This window comes from Bos grunniens, chromosome 21 (genome assembly GCF_055505025.1).
Source record: "Bos grunniens cultivar Pamir isolate PY7600 chromosome 21, Bosgru_T2T1.0, whole genome shotgun sequence".
Lineage (NCBI taxonomy): Eukaryota > Metazoa > Chordata > Mammalia > Artiodactyla > Bovidae > Bos > Bos grunniens.
The window spans coordinates 26,415,469-26,435,032 of NC_141185.1; the positions used below are offsets into that span (position 1 = coordinate 26,415,469).

General features: G+C 40.4%; 2 protein-coding genes across 30 annotated transcripts in view; one reads left to right on the plus strand and one right to left on the minus strand.

Annotated features, from left to right (window-relative positions):
* Window positions 1–19,564, plus strand: part of LOC147349293 (uncharacterized) — a 290,491-nt gene that overhangs the window by 217,015 nt on the left and 53,912 nt on the right. The gene's annotated exons all lie outside the window — the stretch shown is intronic.
* Window positions 1–19,564, minus strand: part of NPAS3 (neuronal PAS domain protein 3) — a 958,674-nt gene that overhangs the window by 121,989 nt on the left and 817,121 nt on the right. For all 4 annotated transcript variants that reach the window (XM_086363633.1, XM_086363632.1, XM_086363630.1 and 1 more), the window contains one exon: window positions 13,393–13,567. In XM_086363633.1, the coding sequence (XP_086219759.1) occupies window positions 13,393–13,567 (175 nt within the window). The remainder of the gene's footprint in view (window positions 1–13,392; window positions 13,568–19,564) is intronic.

The window sequence follows — 19,564 nt, forward strand, 5'->3', positions numbered from 1 at the left end:
AAGAGCATTCCCCCAGATCTACACTCATTTCCGCTCTCGAGATTAGTGATGAGCTGAAGCCCTCCTACACAAAATAGATTGATTCATTTAAAGTTCATACAAATAGGTGGGTACTTCCACCCCATTCTCCAGCACAGACCAGAGGGTGTATGAAGGCTGATTTGGTAGTAAAAGGAGCCATACATTGTAGAGACTGAATATCCCATTTGGTGTCACTTAGTCTTTTTGTGAAGCAGAACCCCTGCTGTGGCTATGGCCATGTCGCAATGACCCAGCTTGATAAAAGGGAAAGATACCAGTCAAGCTCATCATATGTGTTATGTAGCAGCTAAATCTTTGGGTCATAAGCAGAATGTTTTAGTAGGCTAGGCTGGCAGTTGCAAACCCTTGGACAGCAACACTGAGGTCCAGTCTAAGATGGGCTTGGGCTGTTTCCATGCTAGCCTTAGGAAAGGGGAAGTCAGCAGGCCTATCTCGGTGCTGAGTCCGAAGTGGGATGGACCTCTGAGAACAGAATTACGCACCTCTGTCATGCTTTAAGAAAACTGAGTATACGAAAAAAAGTGAAACTGCAAAACACAATCTGTCCATTAGAGAGGCTGGAGGAAGGAAAAGTATATATTTCCAAAAGAGTCTTTCCCCCTAAATGGATTCTTTCCAGAAGGACTCCATTTCAGGTGATTTTTTTCGCAGCATACCTTTGGGTACCGTGATCCATGCAGAATCTGGGCTCTTTAAGAGAGGAAATGGGAACAGTTTTCTCTCTGACAATGAAGCCCAAATTTAAGCCTTGCAAGTTGGTGCAGGAGTCAACTGTGTCACCTCAGCCCAGGCCAGACTTTCCATAAGGAATAACTTTGGTAATAAGACAATGCTTGGCTCAACAAAATGAATAATAATGACAACACTCACAGAACACTTACATCGTGCCTGCTATTGTTCTAAGCATTTAAAATATGCTAACGACCCCATAAGGAATGTTAATGTTAATTCGTATGATGTTAAAACCAACAGGTGATTATTCCTACGTTAGTCTCCAAACTTGTACTAGAGGGGGCCAACGTTTTACAGTGGGAAACCGAGGCACATGTAAGTTAATTAACCTGATCCAGGTCAAATTTCTCACAGGGACAGAGCCAGGAGGACCCTGTGCACTTTTCTATATTTGCAGCTGCTACAGATATAGTATAAAGAGAATATCCTGCAGTTTGGGTTAGGGCTCTCATCTTCATATGTTATCAATTCTCAGTTATTTGAGCAACCTGCAAATTAACCAGACAGTAGATTTTTAAAATCTATAATATGGGCAGTGCAGCTACTACAAATCAGAGAAAACAGTGTAGGGACAGATTACCACCACCACACTGGGTCTCCTGTCCCGCCACCCTAACATGCTTGCTCTTGAATCCACACTCTTGTTCTTGTTTCCACACCAATGGTAACTGGCTAAGGTTAGGAGGGGAGCAGTGCGCAGAACTCTGGGCAGCCATAACTGTACCCTTACAGCAGAAACTGTTGGTGAATTGCTTTGGTGAGCGGGAAACCAGAGATTTGGGCTTTTGCTCTGCTTATTAAATGAAGAATAGGGAAGACAGGGTGAACGAGGAATGCAAGACCCGCCAATCAAAGCCCAGGGCTGCGCTAAAGCTGTGAAACTGGGAGCTGGCAGATCTTGTCTTACAACTTTTCAGTTAATTACTAGATTCATCTAAGAGCTCCCCTTTAGGAAAGCTTGAAGGGTACCCTGAAGACTGAGGAGAGCCATTTGGGAGAGTGACCAGAGGAAATGGATAGTTGAACCGTTGAACCTCTGAGCTGAGAAGCCAGACTGTGATCCTGCCTGCAAGGGATGCCCTGGAAGAAGAGACTGGTGTGGATGGGAGGAGTGGCTTCTGGGGATCAGAAATAAGATCGAGGGCATCATGATGTGTTTCTGGAGTGTCTGTAGGAGTTCCTTTCTAAAAAAATGTTTTCCATAGTCGAATACATCGGGAAAGACTAGTTCAAACCAAAAAAAAAAAAAAAAAAAGACTTATTGATCACACACATTTCAAATCTTCACTAAGTTAACGTTCATTGTTAATTGTCAATGAGACGATGTGCAATGAAGCTTTTCTCCTCTGCTCTTTACCAGGGGTTGAGAGGAGCATCTCACATGGTAGTTATGATAAAGAACGCATTTTTGGAAGTACTGGCTTAGAATCTGTGTCAGCTCTGCATTTTAAAAACAGAGACAGCCCAACTGGTCCCTTACGACCTGTTGTAGATTTACCTCTTGGTTATGAAGTGGAGACCTGCATCTTTCAACTGAATTTTTTCACCTGAAATCCTTTTGGTCAGGTGGTTTATGTGACTGTATGTTCTGTGAGAACAAGGACCTTTTTAGTAAATATCATGTCTCAGGCTCTAGGACTGAGCTTGTTCAATGGACATGCAATACATGATGATGGGATGATTGAGGGAATGAGTGAATGTTTTCCATACTTAGATGATTGCACTTTTGTTATTTTTACACTTTTATATTACTTCTGTGAAATGGAAAGTATTGGCCTAAATACTGATTACAGTTTAAATGCATTTTTATATTATCACTTCAATCAATTTCTATTTCATTTTGACTAGCAGTAATTTGGGAAGGGAGGTAACAGATAATTTTAATACTCTTGCGATGTCAACCAAGAGATGGCAGGACACAGGAAAGTACAGAGTTTTAATTTTTTATGTCACCAATTTCACCTTATGCTTTACTCATATTTTTATTTGGAGAGGACACCCCCTGACAAGTGAGAGGCACTGAGCAGCAGACATTTTTTTTTACCAAAAGCACATGATATATTTTCATAAACTATAAAAAGGAACAGCTTTGAACCCTAAGGAAATTTGCATCTTAATGTGTGATGATAAATAGCATATGTAATTTTGTAATTTTTGAATATTTTCAGATTTTATTACCAATTGATACAAAAAATGAGAGTGGACAGATGGTGTCATTAATCCTAATCATATGAAAGCTTGAGACTTATATAATTTCTAGACTATTAACCATTAGCTCCTGGCTAAAGACTGACCACAAGGTGTATTTCTACCTTTTTCTGTCTTCTATCTTAGTTTCAAATGGTCACTTCTTCCTTTGCAATAATTCTTCTCAAGGTCTACTCACTCACTTCTGGATTAAAGAAATGGCCCCTTGGATGGTTTCTTTCACTTTAAGTCTGCTCTATTCAACACATCCTTCTTATTCTTGCAAAAATAAAGGCTCAGGGAATAAGTCCAGTAAATGTAAGTTACCAGTCGACAGGAATCAGCATAACATCAGGACAACTAACAGTCAGAGCTGCCTAGGAAGGATGGAGAGTGTCCCCAGCTGCTTCGTTTCAAAGCCTAGGCTATCCAGCTGCTAACTATATATCTTTTCTTCTCAGTTCTTTCATCTGTAAAATGGGAAAAATAATGGTGCCTTCTTCAAGTGTCTTGTGAGGAGTGAATGAGGTAGTGCATATTATGGGCTGAGCAGAGTGCTTGATAGTTGGCAACCGTTCAGTGAATATTAGTAGCTATGCTGTGCAGGGATTCAGAAGGCATAGGTATTGTATAACATGTCCCTCAAGGGAGGAGCCTTCCAGATTCAAACTTTATTTTTGTATTTATAAGTTTTGAAATAATATTTTCATTGGGTCACTGCTCTGCTGGATGAGTTATACTCAGAATGTATAACGCCCATCTCAGATGTTTTTCCCTGGTATACTGGCTGCTCCAAGCTCTGGCTGCATTCTAGAAAAGCATGTATCTTTGCCTCCAGGAGGAAGACAGGGCTCCTTCCAGCCTCCTAAATGCAGTATCCTTACTCCCACTTTGTTCTTTGAGACGAGGCTCCTGGAAGATCATCTCTACCTCTTTGCTCTTGGGTTGGTTTTCATGAAGGTCTGCCCTCCTTATCAAAGCCACCCACAGTCATTTAGCTTCTCCCTGAATTCTTATACAACTTGCCAATTTTATGTCTTCACTGAGGACAGCAGCAGGGTCATCCTTCTTTCTTCTCTTGTCATCTTGTCGTCATCTTTCTTCTACCGACAATGATCGTGACCTAAGGGCACGTGTCGCGTCTTCTACCACTTGTGTTCTCGGTAAGCACCTAGTAGAGCACGCAAATCACATGGCCTGAGTTCAAATCCCAGGGCCACTGTCTACTCTGGTGTAGGGTAGCCATTTACCTTCTCTAATTCTGGATAGCCATTTACCTTCTCTAATTAGGGATATTTTGAGAAATACATTTCTTAAAACATGGCCACTCGTGTAGTGGGAATATGTAGGTAAACATTATACAGGCTATTAATATCATCATTAACGTTATTAGAATACTTGCAACGAGTTTTACCTTGAGTAGAAGGTAAAAGAGTCAGTTTAATTTTCCAAAGCCAGCATTTCCTGAATTTTAGTTATCAGCACAGTGTAAGTGGAAATCAGTTTAGAAATCAGCACAGTATAAGTGGAAGGGAGGCCGTTTGGATTCACTTTCCCTTCAGAACACTCCTACAGAGCCAGGAAGATCAGTAGATAGGAATTACAGCAGGCTTTAAAAAAGGCTGCTTAAACAAACAAAGAGGGGAAAAGCCCTTAACAATCTGCATCAAAGTTCCTTAGAGTTAGGGTCTGTATACGTCTGGGCATGTCGAAGCACCTTGCTCCCAAGGAAACATTGTTTCTGGGCTGTTAATTTCAGGGTTAAGTTTAAAACCCAAATAGTTCTGAAAAGAGGGCCAACAGCAGTAGCTTATAATACAACGCTACCCTATCACGCACCACCTTGCTCTGACTGTCATCATCATCACCCTCCTGCGTTGTGTTAATGACCTGTGCTCTTCATATGACGGTCAGCTCCTGGAAGGCAGGGAACTTCACCTTGTTTCTTCGGTGCTTTGTCTAATGTCTGACACGTGACAAACATGCAGTGAACGGTTATTGAATAGTCTGCACAATCCTGATCAGCAGGAGGGTCTTGAATTTACCCTAGTGAATAACAACTAGAGAAAACACACAAGTTCTTCCTCTCTCAGGCTGGTTTTGTTAACTAATGGATGGGTTGATGTTTCCCACAGGTCCCAGGAAATCACGATTGTTTCATGAGAAGGTACCTTGAGGAGGCTCTGCTGACCTCCAATGGACCCCATTGGTCTTCTGGCTCTTTTCCATCTCCTGCTTGCCTTGGGAGACTGGTTCTGAAAGGAAGATGCTGCATAGATCCTGGCCCTGCATTGTCTTAAGGCAGAGCAGAGACCAAACACAGAGACAATTTTGGCTATGCTCCTGGCTAAGGAGACACGTAGCTAAGGTGAACCAAGAGATGCAGGGCTGAGTTTTGCTCACAATTGATTTGGATGCTACTGTTCCTTGTGGCATAAGGAGTTTCAATGTAGGGATGAAAGAAGGGGAAAGGATTAGATGGATGTTTTTAATCCTCAGTTAAAGACTATATTTGAAAACAAATGGTGTTTTAGCCCAATGATGTATGTGCATAAGGGGATTGTTAGGTTACTCTCTGGACTTGAGAAGTCCCTTGGAGAAAATTCCTCTAGTTCTATACCTGCTAGGGTCCTATCTCCTTTTTCTATCTCGTGCCTGGGCTTCTCACCTGTGCAACCCTAATACTATACCCTTTCCTCTCATTTTGGCTGCGAAACTAAACTGTGTGGTTTGGAGCAAGCCATTTAGAATTTCCATCACTTTCCCCCATCTATAAAATAAGGATAACACACTGACCTGCTCAGAGGGATTAGGGTGTGAATTAACTCCTGTAATTAGTGGTTTCTGTGTTCTGCGTACACCAAGCAGGATATGAATGCCAGCCATTTTCACTGTGGCCTGAGTAGGCTTTGCTTCTAAAACTGTCCTTGGGAATAACTGCTTGGCAAAGAGCTGACAACTGGAAGTTGCAAACTTTACACAGAAGCAATATTTCCAGTATTTTCCCCAAGCAATCATGAGTAAATTGCTCACTAGGGGTGGAAATGGTTTCCAGCCAGTTCTGCCTCTTCTGATCTGTGCACCCTGCAAAGCTCAGTCAATGCCAGGTAACTGATCCTTCCTAAGTCTGTTGTTTGGTGAGATGAAGAATTCAGAATGGTATCATTTGGACAGGGGTGAAATTTCTGTGCAGTTGTATGTATTAAAAGCAAACAACTTGTGCTTTGTTCAAGGCAAGAGTTATAGAAATAGAATCTTTAATTTGTTAATATCCAATGATAAAAACAGCCACAATTTTTTTTAATGGGGAAGAAAGATCATCCATTAACAACTTGTCTTGGCTTTCATTTTAGAAACGCTGAAATGTACCCCTTATCACCATAGGGAAAGGAAAGTCAAAATTATGACCTTGCAAGCTATATAAAACAACTGTTAAAAATAATGGGTTTAAAAAATTGATTTTCTGAACCTTCAATAGAAGGTTTAGGAAAATACTGTACATATAGGCCGAGTGAATCTATTGTGTATTTTGATAAGAGGCCTACACGACTATTATTGAACAAACCATTTTCTACCCTGTAAATACCATTATATTAATTTAGATTAACGTGGTTTTTTGAGTTGCTTCCACTGTGATCTAAATTTTGGAAGAGAATGTTAGTTTCAGGATGGCATATACAACTAGGCTAACATCTAGCATCTTTTCTGGGAACAAAAGGGAGGCTGCCCTTCTGTAGGTATGTGAGTCACCAACACGGATTTTTCACAGGTTGGAGAGTCAAGACCCCAAGGATGCCCTGTGCTGCAGCTGTGCATTCTGGGAGCTGGCCTGGAAGAGATGCTGGACCAGCATACCCTGGTGGGAAGGAGGGAAATTTCCCTTGTTTTCTTTAGCTCCCTTAGGCAATATCCTAGAAGTACATATATGGTTGCTTTGCAAATATTCTCATCATACACAGACAAGTACACAGAAGTGGGAGCAAACACAAATTAAGGTTCTAGGTGTTCCTAGGCCTTGAATACCAGAAAGCACTGGAGAAATGTGTTCTCTTCTGTGGCAGTTGTATAGTTTATCTGGGGGTAGAGGAGACATCTAAGAAAAGCCTACTTCCTGCAGGAAAAGATGGTACTACATCTTTTCTTGAGGCAAAAGAAGAATTCTGAGTTTGGCAGGGCAGTCCCTGTAACAGTACTGGCTTTTTTTTTTTTTTTTTTTTTGAGAGTATGCATCATTTTCATTCAGAAATGGCAAAAGATAGTTTCTATTTCATTTCAAAATAAGGATGGCATTGCTAAGGAAAATGCATCATTTTGCCTACATAACTTTTGGATAAAAGCTGAGTTTATCAGTACAGGATGATCGCTTTGGTTTATGGAACAAATTCCTTTCTGTTAGAGTGCTTTCTGACTATTAGATTTGACACAAACATGTGCACACGGGTATTAATAGGAGTCAGGCCAGTTCGGAGGTAATCATGAACTTGTCTTGATCTTTGCTACAGCTACAGTAGATATGCATTTCATATTCAATCCATCAGAGATAACCGTAGTACATTATCTGGTGGATTTATCTTTGCTTATATTGTATCAATATGGAAAGGCATTAAATGTGTGTTTACAGTTTGATAAACATTCAACATAAATTATACATTTTAATTTCATTTATTAGTTGGGCACTATGGAAAGCAGGGATTTCATTGCATACAAACTGCCATTCAGATTGAAGGATTAGCAGTTTCCTGAGAAAGGTAGACTAATTGTAAGGACAGAATTCACTTCTGTCTCAAGTGAGTCCTTGCATGGTTTGTCGTTGGAGCTTTAGAAAGGCCAAAGGAGAGGACAGCTCATCCTCACGACGACATAGTTCGCGTTTTACACTTCCTGTGGGTCCAACATTGTCGTCATGAATAAATCTAGTGCTAATAAACCTCCTATCATTTGACAACTTGAATATTGTAGTTACCACACAAATTATCAAGCTCTATTTATATCTAAAAGAACGTGGCCTGATCTTTTAGCATTAGCATGCAGAGTGGTCTCCATGATATTATCTTACCATATAATGACTCCAAAAATCTCACAGAGATGAATGGTGATAACATAATTCCAGAAAGTTGCCACTCTATATGTAGAAATATATTGGCAATAAAAACCAGTCACTGGGTGTCTTTCCGCAGTAGGGGATCTCTCACTTTTCTTTGATTTTTAAAGGCTTCAGATCAATAACTGGAGTGACATTATTAACAGCTCCCTCAGCACCTTGGCCAGCGCTAATATTAAATCCATTACACCTTCTGTTTGACATTTGCAGTACAGCAGAAAGTGCTGTAGATACAGTCCCACTGTCTGGGGACTGAGGTTGGATGTGGGGTTAGTTAGATGGTTTCCCTTGCCTGACTTCTAAATTCAGTTCATTGATAGGAAACTTAAACCAATACAAAAAAAAAAAAAAAATCAGAGAACCATCCCCTCTCAACCCAACACTATACTAGATGGAAAATAGTGCACCCATAAAACCATACTTATATCTCATATCTACACAGCTTTGGAGATAAAATATTGATCTGATCCTCAGATACATTTTTACATTCTTTATTGTTATTCCTAATCATTTGTTCTTTTAATTATATCATGTATTATGAAAGTTGTCTAATGAATGCAGAGGAATTGAGTTCCTGCAGATATGGGAGCTGATCGAATTTCCCACAGTGCAAGGGCATATGTAGAAAATACAGATTATTTCTATTCAGGTAGGCACGCCACTGCTTCCGTTTTGCTTGCCTTTAAAATACTCAGGACGTCGTAGAGTAGGCATAACAGCATAAAGATCATACTGCTAACCATCATTATCTTAACCTCCTGTAACAGTCTAGATGTGCTGAAACCATAGACAGAACACAGTCAACTTTGCTGCAGACAACCGATGGTTAACCATGTTGCTGCAGTTAGTCTTACTTTTCACTGAGAGTACTGTCTCATACATTTTGCTAACTTGTCTAAACTTGGTATTGATTTCTCCCTCTGTGAGCTTGCACCCATTCAATGGGCAGCGAAGTCTCTGGTCCTGGCTGAATTCCCTCCCAAGCATGACCCAGGTACGTTACTCCTGACAGTGGTCCTACGGCTAGGAGTTAATTGTTCGCTAGAAGGAAACAAACCACTGGAGACAGAAGGGAAATTCTATGTTAAAGTGAGGAACGTGACAGGGAAAGTGGCCTGTGAGGTGAAGTGAGAGAAAGCAGGCTATAGAGGCATGTATGTTATAGTTTTATTTCAGTCACATAGAGAAATCCCACTACATAACTATATATGTCTACATATTTACAGCAACAAAATCTAGAAGGATATCCAGTGTACAAGAACAGTGGTTATTTTGGAGTAGGGGTAGGTAGGTCTTTATTCTTTGTTGTCTGCATTCTCAGAACTTTTTCACAATGGGCATGCATTTTATAACTAGAAAAATATCAAGCTATTTTAATAAGAAAAAGGAGGGAGAAAGAACAACGATTTGATGGCCCGACCTAAGAAATAGAAACTCTTTGCTTTCCAAATAGGGAGATTTTTCAAGTACCTCCAGGATTTCTTGAAAGAGCTGCTTTTCTGTTTATTAAGCATATAAAATATGTGACACTGAAATTTATTTTTTTTTAAAAAGGATAAGGTTCATAATGCTAAGATTATAGCTAATTGTTAAGAGTGATGAAAAGATACAAACAGAACTACAAAAGCAAACTGAGCCATCTAAGCCTCATGTTCCAGAGGTTCTTCCCAGCCCCCCTACCGCCCCCCAACTACCCCAAACCCCACAGGAGCAGAGGAAAGGCTGTGGACAGGACAGAGCAAGCCCTTCGGGAATGCTTGGATGAAGCCTTAAAGAGGCACCCTAGAACTTTTTAAAGTAGACACTTGTTTATTTCTCTTCTGCCTGCCTTAATATTTCTCTAAAAGAAATATCATATTTATTAAACTGTTAATGAATGTGCATACATATAAAATATTTATTTGGGTTGGCTGTCCCATCAACAGATTTTTTTTTCCCTCATTATCTTGAGACTACTTCAAGACAAGACAATCACAGGACTGGCAGTTCAAAGAAATAGAATTCCTATTATGGCACAGGATCACTGCCTCTTAGGCTGGTTTAGTCACTTATTTCCTTTTTATTATAATGCCAAATGTTATTTAGATTTCAGTCACTTAGTAATGCTACACTGAACACATCAGGGCTCCTGAAAAATTCCGTACCTACTAGTCCCTTCATTTTCATAATCACCACATATTGATATCCATTTTCCAACCAAATTACACTACTATTTAAGCAAGAATCAGTGTTTTATCAGAGTTGAAAAGATTATGATGTAGTGAACAACAGTCTTCAAAAATGTTCTTTGGTGTTATTAAGAATTAGAAAATCTTGTTAAAATTCTTTCAGCTTTTAAGAAACATAAGCAGCTTTGGGATGTAGTGCCTGACATGGACTTTTAAAGTAATTCCCCTGGAGCAATGATCTGCGCTAGTGAAGATATTTAGTTAAAGGTAGCATCCTGCACTGCCTTTCAGTATTTGAGCAGTCTATCTAATTGCCTTTTTAAGCCAAAGATTGCAAATAACCAACACTAGAGAATTTGAAAGCAAAGCCAGTTTAACAGTCTCTAATGGTGAGAAATACACTCTTCAGCAAGGAAGAGACAGTTCCTATGCGATTGTTGCTAACAAGCCCAAGTTGTTAAGGAATGTGCAAAGCAGGATTTTCCATTGTATCAGTTAGGGTGGCTGCGGGTGGGGAGGGGAAGAAACCCTGGTAAATTTTCAGTTACACTTTAAGGATAACTGACAGAGTCACTGTAAAGGAGTTAGTTATTTCTCTGATAGCCAAAATTAAAGGATGCTAAGTGAGACTGGAGCACATCCTAGTGCTTCAGCAGGCATGGGGTTCACCAGAGTTTTCATATTTAATCTTAAACCGGTTTGATTTGACTCTAGTTTTGGATTTCCTAGTAGAATTGGTTTATAGGCTGTGGATTTTTTTTTTTTTTTTCTTCTCTTTTAAGGGACAAGTCACCCTTAACATGTGTTTAGGGAAGACATCAAGTTCAATATGAATGAACAGCGGGATCTGGCTGCCAATAGGACCTACATCAACCCTGGGCTAAATAACAGTACAGCAGCCTAAACTGAGAACGGGGACAGTCCCTCTGCTTTGTACTGGTCACAGTACATCTAAAGACTGCACTCAGCTCTCAGAACCCTGCTTTTAGAGGGCCACCAACTAATAAGCACAGCCAGGTGAAGATGGCTAGGATGGTGAGGGTCTTAGCAACATGCCATTAAATAATGCTTACAGAATGAGGGCAGTTTGACTTGAAAAGGAGTAGGAAGGAGGGAGGAAGAATTTGGTGAACCTGACTTCATATATTTGAGAGGCTGTGAAGGGGAGGAAGGTGTCAATCTGAAATGTCCCAGAGGGCAGACCTGGGATGGGTGGGGGCAGGGTAGGAGAATTGCAACAAAGTAGGTTGGCTCCATATTAGGGATAACTTTCTATCAGAGCTGCTCACCAATGGAGTGGGAAGCCTTGTACGTTCCATAGATTCCTGTTAGGAATGAGTTTCAGCAGAGATTAGAAGAGCGTCTGTTGGTTTTGCTGGGAAGGATGGTTGCATAAGTTGGAGGTTGGATTAAAGGACTGTTGAAGACTCCTGTTAACTTGCGGTTTTGTGATTCAGGGAAACGAAGCCCACTTTTTCAAGGTCTTTGTTCATACTAAGGTTTATAAACTTAATTTCCTACGTACTGTTTTAAGAGTCATGATCAACCCTGGTTTCCCAGTGCAACTCCAGAATGGAGTAGAACACTAATTTCATGTACTGCTTCTCAAATATACCCAGATGTGAACATTCTAATGACTAAAAAGCAGGCCCAGTGAAGTGAAGTCAGTGAGGTATGGTACAAGAGTATATGACTCCCTTGACCTCTGGAACAAAATTATTTTTATCTTTAAATGCTAAGGAGTAGTCTTAAATCCTCTTTTCTCATGCATGGGACTGGAGAAGGAATGATCCCCACTCAAACGCTAGAAAATAATGCCCTAGAAGCTTCAGTTAACTTAAATGGGGAAACACACATTGATTCTAGAAGGAATTAAAATATTTCCCAAAGAGGTAAACATGTATTTTCCCTTCTGTGTGAACAAATATGCTGTGATTATTTCTAAGCAGATCAAATTATCTTCTTGTAAGTGTGTAGAGTTATTTTAAGGTTAATCCAAAGGTACGTTTTTTTGTTTTTTTTTCTTTTTTCCTATTTCTCTTTCACAAAATGCTTTTGTTTTGTGAATCTGTTTTAAAACAACATATCAAGTAAAGTACAAACATCTTTAGAGGGCAAAAATAATTTCCCAAGTAAGCAAATAAAACTTTGCACTTCAAATCAGGCCTTGATTCATTAAAAATCTTAAACTTCTCATGAGAAAAATTAACATTTAAACCACTGCTGCTTGGCCAAGCACTCCACCACACAAGAATATGAAATATCTCCTCTAAAAAAGTACAAAAAGGACAAAACCACAAATGTGGAACTTCAATTAATTTAAAGCCCCAATCAGCAAAGAATAAATCCTTCGCAGATCTAATTACCAGCGCTCTCGGAAGACCCAGGCCGACCAGCCAATCTTCCCCGTGTTTGAACAGCTTGATGAACTAGGGGACTGATGGATATCAAGTCATTTTGTTTAATTTATAAATGGATTTTCCCCTAATACTTAAATTATCATCAGTACAACACAATGAAAATGGGAACATTCTGAATGCAAAGTCTATAAGAGTCCTGGAAGGAATCCCAATGAGGAATGTCACCTCTGTTCATTCCTCTATACAATTGATCTAATTAAATACTGAGGGTAGAAAGGCAGTTTAAAATGTAGCCATTTCTGTTTTCTTTTTAGCCTTAATTTATCTGTTCACATCTTTCAAGTACCTTCTGATGCTTAAAAAAAAAAAAAGAAAAAGAAACTGAGATTTCTGCAAGCCCCTAATACCTTTAATTCTCCACAAGCTAATATTCAAAAGTCTTTGCCATCGATTTTGCTGAATAAATAAATAAATGCATTACATTTAGCCATGGTAACAATGAAAGGCAGAGGGCTTTCCAAATCTGAACCTTTTCCCTCCATTAATTTGAAAAAGAATCTAAAGGAACTGGTACCTTCTGTGCATTTTGTTCACCTGAAATTAGATCTCTGGATTATACTTATTAAAATGTCTTCTTATTTTCAAATCTCTTCCTTACTTAATTACCGCCCAGGACAGAAAGCTGCATGGAATTGTTAAATACCATTAGACCTATTTGTAGTCTCTTCACACTGGCAACTTGAGTGCAATCATTGGCAAAGGTCCTGCCCACCAACCCTCATGTTGGGATTGCAAGTCCCACCTGGCTCGGGGGTCTCCGACTGGGAGGAGGAAGATGCTGAGCTGGCTCCATCTTCAGCGGTACCCTGTGAGAGGAGACCCCGCCCAGGCGGAAGCTTCATGCCCAGCTGCTCTGCCATCTCCACGTGGTCCCCGGGGTGGACATAGTCAAAGACACTGCTGCCTGTCAGCTCCACCTAGAGGGGAAGGGGAAGAGTGGAGAAGTTGTCACAGGCTTTTCATTTTCAAATCCAGCTCCCACTGCGATTCAGCTTCTGAGCAGGAAAGGAAATCTATGAAGCCTCCAGAAACAATTCTTGTCCTGAGTCTTTACCCTCACATGCTTAAGGATTCTTGAAATTGAAAGTTGTTGTTGTTGTTTTTTACCCCCACACGTATTTATTTAGCATGTTTAACCCAGTTTTTTCTCATACACTGTTGTTTGCATAAAGCCAAAACATTCTGTGAAATGAGGATGAGTCTGCCTGAGTTCAGCTGTTTTACTCACGCACCACCAAATACTTGCATGTTTGGTGTCAACCGGATGATTGACTGAATTCCACTGTTTTCTTATTGAAAAGTTTGAGCTTTGTATAGAAACAGCCAGAGATAGCTAAAGAGGATTTTCCTTAAAATACACAGAGTTCCAGGATGCATAGTTATACACATCAGCTTATTTCTATGTAAATTTAAATGGAAGAAGTGCTGCTTACAAATATATGCAAAGGCCTAATGTTTTCATTAAATATTACTCATTAGCTCTGTAATCATATGGAGAATTTTCCATGCAAAAGAGGTCAGTCAGCTGGGGTCTGAAGCAGCCATTTTTTTTTTCCTGCTGGTATCAGCGTGTTTTGCCTTCAATCTAATAAAATACATGGTACAAATCTCCTTGAGGGCTTTAAAGAAAAAGTTTTATCTTGTATACTCTTTGTAGGAGGCTGACACAAAAGGTAGAGAATGAATATCAAAGATTGGAAGAGGGCCAGCCTGGAACGGAAGTACATTGTCTCCTGCAGTGCTGTCTGGGGCATGTGCTGTCTGAGGGGGGCAGAAGTTGCTGCAGTGCTGTCTGGGGCATGTGCTGTCTGAGGGGGCAGAAGTCGCTGGTAAGGACTGGCCTTACCTCTGTACGCTTCTGATGCTATTGCTCTTACTTCTTTCCAAGAATAGCAATAATGGTCCTCAAATGATGTAGTTGGTTATAGGTACTGTGACAGCGAGAGATGTGTTAGCAGCAGAACAAGAAAAAGCTCTTTCCCGGGTCACTAATGGCTTTCCCATTCCTCTGGAGTTTAATGGTCTCAGGCCAGCTATGATGCACCACAGAAACTGCCAGAAGTTCAGACCGTCGCTAGTTTCTTGGTGGATGTTTACCTAGACTGCTTCCTACCTCACTCGCCTTTCCTGGATCATTTACAGCATCCTTCCAAATTTCCCCTGAGTGTCTGCCCTCTTTTTCCTGCCAAAAAGGAAGACTGTGCTGGTGGTGGGCATATTGTCACAGAGAGTGGAATGCTCAAGGCAATTATTATCCCCAGAACTCCAAGCCCCGGTAAAATGATCATATCGAACTCCCAGACACCATCTGATTAAAATCTTAACAGTTGACACATCTTCAACATCTATCAATTAACAGAAGTAGAGCCAGAAAAATGGGAGGCTAAATTCAGTTTGGTTAATAGCTATTCCTGAAACAGGCATGCATAACTTTTACCGAAAATGAGGTACTTTCTCTTTGCTATTAAATTACACTCTCCTGTATTACCCGACTCCTGACTCTATCATTTTACAATAACGATTCCCTCCATTTTGATACTGTTACAGAGCATAAATCAGGATTCATAAGTGAGCGGTTCCTACCCTCTGGGAGGGAGGGATTACATGGAAATAATCCCTTTAATGTGCGCCTTGCCTCTAAGCATTTCACACAGCAATAAATGGGTAAACTGACTTTGAGCAATTAAGAAATTAAATGAAACTAATAAAATGTGTGCTTTAATATTTCTTGATGGTGATTTTGTTTGGGGATTAGCGAGTTCGAGGAAGTCACTCTCATTTTGCGTGGAGTCCAATTGCAGCACTTTAATAACTATTTCTGTCACTTTCCTCAAACTCTGATTCTTAATACTGCAGTGTGCCTGTTGGCATAGACCAGATTGTGATAAGATGACAACACAGGTGGGAGATGTAATAGATTTTTTTTAGGGGTGCTGGGTCTTGAATATTCATGGGAGCCAGTCATATGGTGAGGAAGCACAGACGTGCAGTTGCTTTCTTTCCACAGAATGATGTCCCAAGCATAGCACATCCACAGCTAAACGGAGTCACAATGGGTAGTGTTCTGTTATGACACAGGGAGGACTCTTCTTCAGCCTCTTGAGGTCTGTGACAGGGTCGCATTCTCAGTGCCAGTCCCTCCATCCTATATTATGCTTTGGGGTGTCCTGGTAGAGAAGTCTGACCCTGTCATAGTCTTCGTGAATGTACAGTGATAAAGACCACACAGCACAGGGGAAAGCATAAAATAGCTGGAGTTATAAACTGACTTGGAGATCAGAATCTTTTCCTCCTCTGCTGTGTGACCTCAGGCAACTCACTTAACCTCTCTGAGCTTCAGTTTCTTATTCTGCAAGTGGCGGTCTTGCTGCTCTGCAGGACTCTGGGGAAGGGGAAGTACCACTCACATTGTATTCCACACGGATGGCACCCCCTGGAGTGCCACGCTGTGGGATGGTGCAACGCAGTGGCCTGAGCTCTGGGATGGAAACAAGATGTACTTTACCTGCCTCGCAGCCTAAATTCGAAAATCCGATGAAACCACGCAGAGGAAATTGCCTTGTGAGAGAAATAAGCACTACCAAATGCCTGCTCTTGTTGCTGCTGTTTGGTGGATAAGAATGGATGGCAGGCACATATATTCCTGTGCAACTGTGATGAGGAATTGTTTAGGGCTCGCATGGTCGCTTTGGAACATCTCTATTCAGCAGGGGGTACAGACAGTGTGCTCTGAGCCTCGACTATGGCAATAACAACGAAGGCAACTACCTACCACGACATGCGCGTACCTTTCAGACTTTCTTTGACTAATTCTCACAACAATCTGTTGAACTGGAATGATGGTTCCTATTTTATAGAAGAAGAATTCGAATATACAAAAGGCCGGTCATTGGTTAAAGGCAGCTTGACTCAACCTATCACTTCTCTGGTAGCACCTCTGCAGTCAGAGCGGCTGAGCAGGGACAACTGAGCTCCTCTGTCTCATAGCCTTTTATTTAGGAGAGAACACTTTTGTTCAGGAGAGGACACTGGGTGCCGTGGAGGGAGGAGGCTGAGAGCAAGCAGACTGGCCCTCCTCTGGGCTAAGGATGCTTTGCCATCGGACTCTTGGGCCAAAAGACGGCACGAAAGCAGGTGTACTAAAGTGAAGTAGACGCGGGGGTAGACAGAAGTCTACTTATATATAGGCCTTGAGTCATCATTATCATCACGTTTGTGTATCGCTTTCAACATTTCTCATAGTGTTTTCACTTCACTTAATTAGATTTTAGGGCTGGAAGAGATCTGAAAGACATCTAAATCTACTGATACTTCCCTTATTTAATAGGGGAAGACTTCACAGTTTTGAGAAGTTGAAATGCTTATTCAAGTTTACCCAGGTGTTTAGTGGGCAGGCTATATAAACCCTTACTGGCTCACTATTTATATATATTTTATTTATTTATTTTTTAACTAAACTCTTATGTGACTTGTTTCTCTCTCTTATGAAGATTGCCTTGGTAAGATGGACTTGGAACTCACCTCCCACTAAATAATGTGCCTCAAAATAGACTGCAGAAACTAAGACTATGAATTTTTTACTTGATGAGCAGACATTACTTCGTTATGTGCTTGAAGCAGAAAAAAATTAACAGGGCTTCTATCCTATATTACTATAGTTAGGTACTCCAGATTTCCAGTAACCAACTCTTCAAAATTTTTGCCCACTGACAACTGGGACTAGTGTCTTATACATAGTAGGTCAATCACAAATGTTTGCTGAATGAATAAAAGATGGATATTTAGGCTTTAAAAATTTGCTATATTTGTGCTTGATTTGGACAAGTTTAGGTTGGTTTCTTTTATTATTTCTGGTATTATTATTATAACATTTTCTATTCTAAAGTGAATTACAATATAGCATCCGAATATACTCTTCCCTCCAAATTTTTGTCATACATATTGAGACCTATAACTTTTTCTATAGAAGCCAACTGAGTTTAGCTAAAGATAGGATTTTTTTTCTTTACATTAAAAAAATTTATTGGAGGATAATTGCTTTACAGTGTTGTGTTGGTTTCTGCTGTACAACAATGTGAATCAGACATAACTATATGTATATCTCCTCTCCCTCTTGAGTGTCCCGCCAACTCCCTCCATCCCACCCCCTCCAGGTCATTACAGAGCACCATACTGGGCTCCCTGTGTTTTACAGTAGCTTCCCACCAGCTGTCTATTTTACAGATAGCAGCATGTATATGGGGCTTCCCTGGTGGCTCAGTGGTAAGGAATCTACCTGCAGTCCAGGAGACACGGGTTTGATCCCTGGGTTGGGAAGATCCCCTGGAGGAGGGCATGACAATCCACTCCAGTTTTCTTGCCTGGGAAATCCCATAGACAGAGGAGCCTGGCAGGCTACAGTCCATGGGGTCGCAGAGTCGGACATGACTGAAATGACTGAACACGCATGCAGTGTATATGTCAATGCTACTTTCTTGATTCATCTCACCTTCTCCTTCCCCAGCTGTGTCCCTGAGTTCATTTCCTATGTCTGTGTCTCCATTCCTTCCCTAGAGATAGGCTCATCAGTACCGTTTTTCTAGATTCCATGTATGTACTTTAATATACTATATTTGTTTTTCTTTATCTGACTTATGATGATAGGATTTTATAAGTGCTGAGAAAGAGCAGGTTTCAGGGAACTTTGAAAGATAATAAGGTTATCTTTTATAATTTTTTCCCCCGTCTATGACAGAACTGTGGTTAGTTGGTTAGTTCATTTGTTCCTTACCTGACTTTTCACAAAGTTTCATAAAAATTATTATTCCTTAATTATCCCTTTAAATCACCCATAATAGAAATTGAGAAATTCCACTTTAAACTGGTTATTGGTCCCATCTTTGATCTATAGTCTGACCTACATAATGGAAAGGTATAGCATTTTCCCCCTAATACTGTGTTCTTCTGGTTGGTACAAATATGAGAACCTCTTCATTTTATAGTAAATTCAGTCATTTTATATGGTAATATAAAAAAATGAGCAACCATATTCTGTTTACTAAACTTAAGGCACAGATCCATGCAAAATGGAATTGTTGCCCTAGCACAAGAAGAGAATTTGCTCACCTGTCCACCTTTACTCTAGCTGAGAGACTCTAAAATAAAACTTCCTCTTCCTGTTTGCTTAGTGTGTTAGAAGACAGCTGAGATTGTATATGGGGCTGGAGACAGGTGATGAGTAATAAGCAGTCATATCCAGAAACAGCATTCTGTTACAACTCCTTTCTCTCTGCCTTTCCCCACTCAAAGCTACCAAAGTTCCTCCAGGATAAGCCATAGCCACTAGCGCCATCACACACAGGGTTTAATCAAGCTAAACCACCTAGCCGTCCTCAAATTTATTTCACATTCTATTAGCTTGCATGCAGTTTGCACACTAGACACAGTTGATTTGGTACCTCTGAAGTTTCCTGGAAAAAAAAAAATGTAAATATATTATACAGTGGTTTGTGTTGACTTTTCCAGGTCGGGTCATTGTCCCCCTGCTGGTGGATAGGATAGGGGACTAATTTGTCTTTTTCCTACATCAAGCGAGCAAGTCGATAGCCTTTGCCTGGCCCCCTGGGGTGAGCAAATACTTTTTAACTACAGCAATGTACCAACAGTGCAAATCAGTGAATTCATAACTCCTTTGATTGAAAGGGTTTGCCACAAATGAGGAGCAGGCAGCAACACTGCTAGTCATCTTCATACTGGAATAACTTAAGAGGATAGGTACTTTGATAAAGCAAGATGATAAAACTGATTTCTTTCTTTCAATATATTTCAGTCTTAGCAATCATACAAAGTCCATTTTTAGCATGTAAAAAAGGTCATCAAATCTGCCGTTTAAGGTGGAATTTCTTAGACCATTTGGAAGATGCTGCTTTTTTTGG